General features: G+C 41.5%; 1 protein-coding gene across 1 annotated transcript in view; it reads right to left on the bottom strand.

Annotated features, from left to right (window-relative positions):
- Positions 1 to 2,817: 2,817 nt before the first annotated feature.
- The window catches only part of PLB1 (phospholipase B1), an 88,074-nt gene continuing 79,391 nt past the window's right edge, over positions 2,818 to 11,500 (bottom strand). Inside the window, 5 exon segments of the mRNA XM_030499956.1 lie at positions 2,818 to 4,149; positions 4,625 to 4,699; positions 8,235 to 8,330; positions 9,396 to 9,500; positions 10,773 to 10,854. Of these exon segments, the coding sequence (XP_030355816.1) occupies positions 3,928 to 4,149; positions 4,625 to 4,699; positions 8,235 to 8,330; positions 9,396 to 9,500; positions 10,773 to 10,854 (580 nt within the window). The 3' untranslated portion in view covers positions 2,818 to 3,927.

The following is an 11,500-nucleotide window of genomic DNA, read 5'->3' as shown; positions in this document are numbered from 1 at the left end:
AGTTCTCAGGATCATCTTCTCTGTCATGCTCAAACATCTGTGATATCCAGAAAACGTGTTTCATTTAAGTAATTTGTGAACTACTTTATGGATAGAATTTTGTCTTGCTTTTCCCAAAATCCCAGATACCTTTCTTCTAAAAAAAAAGGTAAAAAAAAAAAAAAAGCGCAAGCATTGCAAACCTGTGGTCTTCCAATAGCAAATTCTTTAAATACCTCAGGGAACATGAATCACACAAAGGCAGAGTTGTAAAAATCCAGGGCTTTTCCATACTCCTCTCCTTGTGGTGAAGTTAACATTTTAGTTAGATACTCCTCAAAGTAAAAAAATCCTCGCCCAGGTGTCCCAATCTATAACGTACTGACCAGCTATTAAAATTATATCATTTGTCATCAGTATCTCTCTATCTCACCATCTAGAAGCTGGTGGGAGGAAGCATTTAGCAATCTCCAAAGCCATACAGAATTATTCTGTGTGGATGTTTTTCTGAATTTCCCCTCTTTTCCCTAGGTTTACTAAGCGCCTAAACCGGACTTTGGGGTGAATTCACCCTAGAGAAAAACTCTTGCGTGCCGTTTGACCTTACAAAGCAAAATGCACACATTGTACCATGACAAGAGGGACGTCCATCAGCAGCCACAAAGGAGGGCGGAACTTGAACTCAACTGCTGCCAAAGCTTCAGACAAACAATTTGCCAACACTTGTCAGGCTCCATTACTTCCCTGTTTGAAGAACAGATTACTTCTCAAGACCAGTCAACAGTGTAACGCTTATTCTTAGTGCCCTTCGCAACAACCTGAGCTGGGCAGTGAGGCCAGTATCCACAAAGGCCCTTTGGACAGAGACTGCTCACATGGGCTGAGCAGTAGCTCTTCTCCAGAGGAAGAATCCATAAAGCCTGTTTTCTTAGGATATTAGGAAATCACTTTACACAAAAGAAGTGCTTTTCAGTGGTGAGTGAGACCACCCTTGGCCAAAGCAAAATCCTGGGCTGAGGTGGCCAGGATTTTGGCCATTTCATTTATTTTTCCATAGAGACTTAAAGTTCCTCCCTAATCCTCCTTTCTTTTGTAGGCATTCTGGGATTACTCAGCAGTCCACTGAGAGAAAATGCCATAAGGGTATTTGAAACCAAGGGCACTTATTACAGAAAAAAAAATGGGGGAATGGACAATTGACAAACAGGATGCACAGATTACTTTCTGATTTAATGTGTCACTGAATGCAGCCAGACGAAGATCCAGACCTAATCATTTGTCATTCACTCCAGCTTAATGTTACCTTCGCTTAATGAGCACAGAGGGAATGCTCAGCGGTAATATCTTCAAGGAAATAATTTTGCTTGTGGAGCAGCTGCATGATTCTTGATGGGTTTTTTAAATGTCAATGCAGTTCATCACATACTTCATTCTACACCAGAAAGATGCCAGAAGATACTTCCTTAGACTAAATAAGAAGCCTGCCAGCGTCTGCTCCAGCTCCTATCTGCTCCTGCTAAGTAATGCATTAGAGCCACACCACAGCTACAGAAACTAGGGGAAAAGTCTCCTGTTGGAAAAGCAGCACGGAGCCAGCCTAACTTGAGTTCAATGATTTCTTAGTTCCCCAAGGCATCAGTAAAGACAGCATTCCTTACAGAGCTGAATGCCACAGGGAACTGAGGATCTGCACTCCAAAACAGAGTCACTCCTGCACAAGAATTATTTCCTTTCTAGCATCCGTCAGGATGGTGGAAGAGCTAAAAGCCATCTTTCCCCTCAGTTCCCAACTGGCTGCACCTCTTATGGTTTGGCTTTCAGAAGCTCAGACCAAAATTTAGCTAAGTGAGAAAAGAGGATGTCTACTTATTCTAGCAGGAGGCACCAGCAAGAAACCCAATATGCATTGTCCCCATCTCTAGGCAGGACAAACCTGATGTGAGAAACAGCAGTATTTTGTAGCTCTAACTCATGCTGTAGGACCCTCATCCCACTTTCTGCAGTCAATGATTTAGAAAGGTAAATCAGCACTGGACTACTGTTTTGAGTTTCCTTTGAAATACCTAGTACTGATGAAAGGTTCTGCAGAGAACTATATCTTCTAACTCCTTCTCAAGCTGAGAACTGTACGAGCAAAGGCTATCCAAACTCCCAGGAGGGAAGAGGGCTCACAAGAACAACATTTAGGGGTGAAAGGAGATTGTAGCCTTCATGATCCACTGGGATATTTGCTCGGGTTGCAAGGCTTATATTTCCCAATGTGTCTGAGGTGAGAGTGCCGTGGAATGGACTGGAATATGGTAAATCTTACCTCCTGCATTGCAGATTTGAGGCTGTGTATGCTTCCATTTACTGAGCTAAATAAATACCAGCAGTTGGGTTATCAGGTAGATAGTTAATGACCCAGAGGGAAGACAGGGACAGGAAGAGCAGCCTGTGCTGCACTGAAGCAAGATGCAGGTGCTTCTGTTTTGCATTCAAAATATATCCCCATTTGTGGCTGCATCTAGAGCTCCCAGGCGCACATCTGTGGATGAGATTTAGGCAAATAAAAGTCCTATCTCTAATAACCCAGCCTTTGAGAGCAGATGAAAGGAGAGGTGAGTGGAGCTACAGCCCTGAAACCTGACTTGTAAGTACAGCTTGTACTTTATCCACCTCTTTTATCTTAGCAAGGACAATGAGAGGAGTGAAACGGAAAAAGGAGAAACGGAAAGGAGTACATTCTCCCTCTCTGTGAGTAGATTTAGGAACCTCAGAACACTTTCTTCTCCAAAACATTTTAATTTTCTTCTCATTTACATTTCTGGAGCGGACATGTAGTACACCTCACAAAAATTACACCAGTGCAAACCACACTTTGGCTTCAATACAATCAAAATGTAAAGTATTTGACATAGGAAATAAGAAATATACTGGAAAACATGATCACATGGAACCTGTGAAGTATCTTCTGTACTAGCAGACCATATGAATTGACCTGCAAATATAAAACAAGGACTGGATAATTTCCAGGAAAGATCTCTGAACTCCTGATCAGGATTTTTAAAGGAACTTTGCAAATTCCTCCTTGGAGAACAGCCACGGAGTGTCCAGCCTGGGAGACCTGAACACACCACAGGCCCTATGAGAAGGGTTAAGCTGGCTAGTTTACCTCATTTTGCTTAGACCCCCTTTTGCATGCTACCAAGAAATTGCTTCTCCACAGGAAGAGTCATTCTGAAACCAGCTGCCACACAGTGGTGGGCAGGAGGGCACAGGACTGCCCTTAGGCTACTTAGCCCCAGAGGAGAAGTGATATGCATGGCCCAGCTCCACATCCAGTCCCAGATGGACAGAGCCTGGAGAACAAGGCAGTGGAGAGAGTGCAGTTATTCTAGCTGTGCTGCCCAGCACTGCACCAGGGATGCCTCACGGATGGTCCAGGTTGCTCAGAAGTTGTCTTAAAGATGTTTCCATGTCATTGTTTTGCCCATGTAGAATCACCTGAGCACCTACAAGTTAATGGTCCTGCTGCAATCTAACGTGAAATGTCAACTTTTCTTTTTCATCTCACCTTGCTATTGGGGAATATCAGGTCACAATCATGGACTTGGATCTAACATTATATGTACAGTTTTATAATAAAAAAGGGCAGATGGATAATTAAGGTGCCAAAGTGCATGAACAAGTTTTCTCACTTCACGCAAGCAATTGACATCCTGAGTAATATTCATGAAATGGAGAGTTGCATCCCAGAATGAAAAGCTTTAACATTTTGAACTTCATCCTCCACTTGACTGATGTGCAAAAGCTAACTTTACAGTACATTTCTGATCAAGATTATTGGGCCTCAAAATCCCTAACCAAGAAGCTTCATTCATATCCAACAGGGGTTTTTTATTCTACTGCTCTCTGTGTCTCACCAGAGAACAGCCTCAGCAGAGAAAGATGTTTGTTCCACTTGTTTTACAGAGATGTCATTTTCATGTTCTTCTCTGTGTCAGACCTGTGTTGGTACCTCTTGACTCTTCTTCTCAGCACTATCCAGATAAGTAAAGAACCCACCAGGACTCCAGCTACTGCAGCCACAATGACAGCCCAGTAGGGGACTGAAGGTTCAGTTTTATCCAAGTTGAGGTCTGAATTTCTGAACCCACTGTTTCTCAGTGTGAATAGAAAGGGTTTCTCCTACAAAGGGAAAGCAAAGGTTTTACTGACCACAGACCATTCATCAGGCAGCATTCAGACAATATGTGATTGCCCCTTCCCAGAGAGGAACTGACAATCTTTTGACAGACTATCAGCTGTTTCTACTTTCTGTCTTAGGTCAAACTCTTTCTTGCCCTATCACCTGAAAGTTCCTAGAAAAAAAAAGGAGCCAGCTCAGAATCAGGAGCGATGGCATCATTTCCAAACTGGTTTGCCACAGACAACCATATAGACTCATGGAAACTGGCTTAAATGAAAAAAGTGTTCTACTGCAGTGAGGATAAATTTTTTTTCCATTAAATCTTACATAGATTTTCTGTGTGTAACAGAACAAGAGTATATTTTGGCTCTTCAAAGCCTTCACAAAGATACTCTTTTAAAGAACTTTACCAATAAGAAAGGAGAAAAATCAAAGTCATTAATGGAGAGTATGGACATCTTGGCCTTTACTTACTGAGCTTGGACACTTGAGTTTTGATCTGTCATATGTGAAGTTGTTGTAAGTTTGCTTTCCAGTAGCTGGCTCCAGCTGAAGAAGAGAAAAGTGATAGTAAAAATAATGGGGTATTTTACCTCCTCAGACTCTTCTGACTTGGGTGGTTATAACTTTTTATCCAATCTTTTGGTTGCTTGCAGCAATGTACAAATGTGGTGGAAGGTGCAACACAGAAGGCGTTTCACAGGACAGTTTCCAAACATTTTAATAACACTCATCAACTGAAGACAATGAGAATCTGATCTCCTTTCTGCAGAAAAATTCCCTTGAAAGCAAGGAACAGGAGAAGCCTTTCCTCCCTTTCCACTGAGTGGAGAAGAAAGTAACTCTGAATACCACATACTTTAAATATTCTGGTAAAACAAAGTGGTTCACTATACACCCAGTTCTCCCACGTACACATCTCAAATGACAGTATAAACCACAAAGAAAAAAAACCAAACCCACATGACAGATGTTAGTCATGTTGCTTAGCACGTTACAGAAAGAAAGATGCTTAGGTGTTGCAGTGATGGAAGTGACTTCAGAAATGATGTAGTTACAGAGACAGGATGAGATGGTGCCAACCTTTGCAATATTCACCCAGTTGAGAAATTCCCTTAGAGTTTTAGCTGAAGTTAGGTTCATGAGATTGCAAGAATTGAGCTAAATAGAGCCTTTTATATTATCAATTGTCAGCTAAGTTGCAATAGCTCACCCCAAGTCCCTTTCAAACCCAACATAAAATATGTCCAGGCTAATGGCATAGCATTTGTGGCTGGGTAGGAGTGCACATACCATTGGTTACCATAGTTAAGCTAACAAGTAGAGGCTTGCTCAGTCATGTTAACTGTTTACAATTGTGTATGGACATGCCTGAAGTAATGACTTCAGGACTGGCCCATAGAGACAGCAGAGCTGTCATCCAACGCTTCTGGGAATACAGCACAGAGGAGTGCTGTTGCTTCTGCTATTGTCCATATGTGCATTTACTGTCCTCAAGTGATTAAAGTGTCAGCTGTATGCTGGAGAGAAACAATACCACAATAAGCCCATCACAATATGGAGAAAACAAATTCTATTCATAGGATTTCCATATGGAAGAAACACTGGTAATACTTTCTCTCTCTAGTTCAGTTAAAAAAAAAAAAATAAATAAAAGAAGGAAAGAAAAAAGAAAGTAGAGACTGAAAAATAAAAATAGTGAGATGAACCGCAACAAAATGTGATGAACCATGGAAAAACGTGCCTAGGGAAAGGAAGAAAGCTAACAAGTGGAGAGAAGATGACAAGCAAAACAGAATGCCAGGTTTTGCTGGTTGTCATGGGGTCCTGCTGGACTCATATGGAATCCTAATCACTTGGCCTGCCCGCCAGCTAATGTCGTGAAGACCGAATTTGGTAATTTTGTTGCTTCTTAAAGGGAACAGCTCTAATTCTGATGTGGTTATTTGTAAGATGCATGGCTCATATCCTCTAGCATTCTGTCTGCCATACAACTGGTTATTTGTAGATAATTGTAATACTTCCCATGCCAGGGCACTTGGTAAGGAGTTTGGCACAGAGCCCAGACAAAGGATGATAAGGTGCAAAATTCTGCAGCCAGCCATGCTTGCTTCATCTCTACAATCTGTTCCTCAGGAGCATTAGCCTCTGAACTTAAAAGATGACAGTATCCCCAAGTCCACAAGCATGCAGGACAGCTTCTGGAAAAACACACAGATCATCAAAAGCATGTGGCAAACAAGCTAAATACACTGTCCATGTGCTCTTCTCCTGGGCCAGAGAACTGATGAGAGGGATTTGGGACCAGTGACAGCTCCTTAAAACTACAGAGTCTTCTGACTTACTTCAGAGAGCAGGAGCATGTTTTGCTTTGCTTTGCACAAAGCAAAAAGGGCAAAGAACATTAAGGTGAGGGAGAGGCTCCTTAAGCCATCCCCATCCCTGCATACCCATGCAGTGGCCAGGCACAGTCTGGCCTTTTATGTGTACTGACAAGAATCCATGTCATTTGGCCATAAGCCTACAGCCTGCTGAGCTTTTCAGGGAACAGGGAAACAATACGGCCTTACAGTAAAAGCTTGCACATGGACTGAGAGTGAAAAGCGGGGATGTGTTACAAGAACTAGATTTAAACAGTAAAATCTTCAGCTGACATAGACTGACAAATCTGTATAGAAGGAAATAGTTGTGCTCAGCATCACTAAGAACCTGATCCCTGCCACCCCAGTAGAAAGCTTTGTGTCAATAACCTTACACACGTAGGAAATGAGTGACAGTCTGGACAGAATAAAACTCCAGTGGCATGTTAAAAGGACTGACGGTGATTCAGAAATGAGTAATGACTAATAGGAACGCCACGTGGCAATAGAAATCCAGTTAAAGGCTACCATATATCCAGGTATTGTCTCTTTTTCTTCTTGAAACTTGCAGCCATGCTCAATTTGAATGTTTTCTACGTTTGCCTGGGGTTTCTGGGCCACCATTAGCCCTGTTCGAGCTGTGAAGCACAGTGAAGCCTACCAGACTGCTGTCATGTGGAGTCCAAGACAGAGAAGCCTGATGGAAAACAGGCAGATTTGCTGTGCACGCACAAATCAATTGCTCAGAGCATGTACGTGCACTGTACGTCTACTGCTTTTTATAACCCTGGACCTAACGCTCATATGCTATACTGGGCAACTGCACAGATTTATGCCGTGAATTGCCCAGTCCTGGTGCTCAAGCTCATTTTGGAGTATCCTGTAAGCTTCTTATCTTGCTCAAACTTTTACTTAAATGGAAAAGAAATTCCTCTCCATTTGTGCTTATTTCTTGTACAAACCAGGATACAGGATTTCTGCTAGCACAATATGTTTGGGCACTAGTGTTTTTGAGACAAGAGGAGGAAGTGTTGCTGTGGCATGAAAATGGCATAGTCTTCCTTCCAACACGGGAAGCATCATGGTTCTGAAAGCAAGTGTGACCTTGGAGTTATCAAGTCTAGCACACGCCTTTTACAAACTCTTACAGCATTACTCAAAAGCTATCGTTTCCCCCAAAACGACAGAAGGGATGTGACTGCAAGCAGAGGCATCATAGGTGTGATTTCAGACCCACATTAGTTTCAGTGTCTCTACTAGAATTGCCTCAGATACTAGAGTGGGTGGTATAACATGTCCACACTATGAACGGCAGCAAAAATTCAATCACGCTTCTAATAAATCTAACAGAATTCACTCAAGAAGGGCAAGCTCATTCAAGAGACATTTTCAGGAAACCTACAGGACTGAATGTTTAACTAGGCTGGGGTTTATTGCTTTAATACAAGTTATTTACCAAATCAGAAAAGGATTTTTCCTTACATTAAGACTCTCAGGATTTCTCATTTTGAATGAGCAAAGACTTACAGTTTTACGCACCATGATCACTTTGGATTGTGTTTGTAAGCAATGCAGGGTGAGAAGGGTCTCAGAGTTGAACAGCCCCCTCTTATTAGGATCTCAATTTTTTTCTTGTATACTTTTTTGTTTCAGACACCTTTCTCATGACCATTTGGAGGGACTGCTATCACAAACACATGATGATCTAGGTTGTAACTTCTTACCATGTTATTCCAGAGAGCTATAGCCATCTCAGCATAACCTCTTCCACTGAAATGAAAGCAGTCTGCAGCAAAGAAACTCATATCTGGCTTGCTGTCCTGTGATAAAAACAAAAATGTATTTCTCAGCATGCTTCAACCCTTAAGATCTAACATAATGTATTCTAATAGTGTACCGTGCTTGGTATTCCCACTTCACAATTTTGGCATCTTCCTAAAGACAATATGCTTGTATTTTGGCACTGCAAATAAACTCAGGTACTCCTAACTGTGCATTGATTACTGCATCTTGAGACCTTCTGTGCAAAGCAGCCTGCTCAACTTCACACAGCAGTTTTCATAACAAACCTAAACTGCTCATTAAGCCAAGAGCCACAGCTCTTACATGGACACTGCCATTGACCCACACTCCACCTTGTACAGAACTGACAGAAAACCCCTTACTCTTGCTTGCTAAACTTCTATAACTCAGACTTACAACCTTTCAGGTGTTGAAATATCTGCTGAATTTCAGGCAACATTAAAAATTGTGGTTTTATCCAGCTGTGGCAAATATCTGTCTTAGAGAGAATTTGCCTCATTACTACCTGTATAGCGACCATTCTTTGAACTTTGAAGGCTGCCAGAACAAAATGGGGATGATGTGACAAAAGGATCATAATTATGCAAAACTGGGTGGCTTTGACCAGGATTCATACTGAATATTTGTATCCCTAACTACACTGCATATGTAATGCTAAGGATGGAGAAAAGGAGAATCACTGGCTTCAAAGGCTGCTTCCTGTTTACAGGCTGGGATGAAGCAGGTATGCAAGTTCTGGTCTCTACGTGAAGGAAACCTGAGCATATTCCATAACCTAGCTCAGACGAAAATCGCATGAATACCAACCACGACCCCAATGAGGGAAGCAACATGCAGTTTAGAGGAAGCCAGAGGGTGCTTAGGGTTAATGTGTGCACGCTACCAATGTTTCCTAAAGCCTTTTTGATTCACAGGCAGCACAGTCTTTCCTCTTTTCCCCTCTGTCACTTATTGCAGGTTCCACCCTGTGCCGCTAGGCTGTGCAAAGAGAAGAAAACACAGTCCTTGCAGAATCAATCTTACTGACTTAGAGAAGTCAAGATACTGGTCCTTGAATAATGGGAAATTAAAACAGGACTTACGCTATCCAGGGGTAACAACGTGTTTCGGAAAAACGGCTGCATGACAACTGCAAAGTCTTCACGCTTTTCATACCGACTGCTGCTGACGAGCTGTAAGGCTTCAGCCTGTACGGAGTTTAATGATTTGAAACATAAGGTTCTTCTAACATTTGTCAGCTACAAAAGCCGTGCATTCTTTCAATGTAGGAAGCCATAAATTGTTAGTATAAAGCCCGCTTTAAAAGCAGTCCAGGAAATGGCTAAGAAGATAACTTGGTTCATGAAGAGATTTTCATAAGGAAAATGCGCAAAAGCTAGGATAATTTGAACTGTAAAGTTGTTTAATGAAAAGAAAGTAATTCATACCTTATAAAATTCAGTGCTGCACAGTCACAGTGAGATGAGAATTTACAAAGAATTAAATAAAAGGAATTTGGCCAAAATGTTTAGAAGTGACAAATGGGTTCAGAATGCCAATTTGAGGTTGAAGGGCACTTCAGAATGGAGTGCTTGAAGTAAGATAAAAGTTAAGCATTGAAAAATTACCTGCCACTTTTGAAAACTACAGCCACAGACATTCATACAGATAATAAAAACATCTCATTGTTGCTTGCCAGTTTATGGGTATAAACTCTAATGCTTCTGGCCGTATCTCAAAACATCCCTAATCCCACTTCCTTAGTTAAATGGAAATGTCCCCTCTAGTAGGTTTATGTGAGTATTTTTCAAGATGGGTTTTTGAGCATTGTCAGATTCATTGGACAACATTCACTGTTGCCCAGAGCCAGAATGGAAGGCTGGAGAACATAATGTGATCTGATACAGTGGTTCCTATATTCATAGGAATAATGATGGAAAAACCCTCTGTGCCAGTAGCTATTTATGGCCTTTGTTAATTTTGAGTGAATCTTATGCCCAAGGCTATGAAAGGTTACTCTCAGATAGCAAGCTGACCCATGGTAAGCTATCTGTGTGCATGCTCTCAGCCTATGGCAAAAGAAAGGAATATCAGGTTGGTTTAGTTCATTTCTTCTGCTAAGTTACCACAAAACAGCTGATGCAAGATAATTTATCACCCTTTCAGCAACATATTAATTTGTGTGAGCTACTCATTGGATTCATAACAGAGAAACACATCAACACAACAGCCATCATCGGTAACTCCTTTTCAGCTGTTGAAACAGCAGCTGGAAACAGAACTGGGGTCAAATCATAAGGCAGTGTGGAAAGACTTGCCCTGCTGCTAAGCACTTAGATGGGTAGGGTAGACTGTAGCCAAGCTGTTTCCCAGTTATCCCTCTCTGTCCCACTGAGGATACGCATGAGAGGAAGGGCTCTAGAGGAAGCAATATGAAAAGACAGAAGTGAAGGTGGCCAGTTACAGAATCAAGGTATTACCTGAAAATCTCTGTTAACTCTCTTAATTTCTTGTAGTTCAGAAGAATTTTCCTCGGGGTTTAAGATACACGGGCAAATGTTCCTTCAATGAAAGAAACACTAGAATTACAAGCTGATCTGGAATAGCCTATGCAACTCTTCAGCAATGTGTGTCTGCTTCAAGAAGCTCGGGATAGGTGCTCAAAGATCACATGTAGAAAGAAAGCCACCTCTTTGGCTTAGAAGTGGACAAAAAATCCCTACCGACTTCATTTTCAAAGTGAACACTGGGTAAGAACTGCAGGATCCACAACTTGCGAGTCAAATGCAGAAGTGTTCAGTATGCCATACATCAGCAGGAAACCACATGCGTTAGAATGGAAAAAAATCCCACATATAGGTTTACAGCAGATTTTCAGAAATCTGAGGGTTTAAAGACAGAAAAGAAAAATTGTTCCTGTAGTCTGACTCCTTAGACCACTGTGTTTTATTCTGTTACCCCATATTGAGAGGTAATAACGTGTGCTTCACTGAAATGCATCCTCTAAGAATGTGCTTGGAATGAATATGAAGACATCAAGCAAGACAGTCAATCCATTATTTTCCCTTCTAATGTGTTCCAGTAGTTAATCACTTTTATTATTAAAAATCTGTGCCTAACTTCATTTGAATTCATTAGGCATCAGCTTCCAACCACTGGTCTTTGTTATACCTTTCTGTGCTAGACTAAAGAGCCTCTTCATGTCCAT

This window comes from Strigops habroptila, chromosome 10, assembly GCF_004027225.2.
Source record: "Strigops habroptila isolate Jane chromosome 10, bStrHab1.2.pri, whole genome shotgun sequence".
In the NCBI taxonomy this organism is placed as follows: domain Eukaryota; kingdom Metazoa; phylum Chordata; class Aves; order Psittaciformes; family Psittacidae; genus Strigops; species Strigops habroptila.
This window is presented reverse-complemented; position numbering and strand designations above follow the sequence as displayed.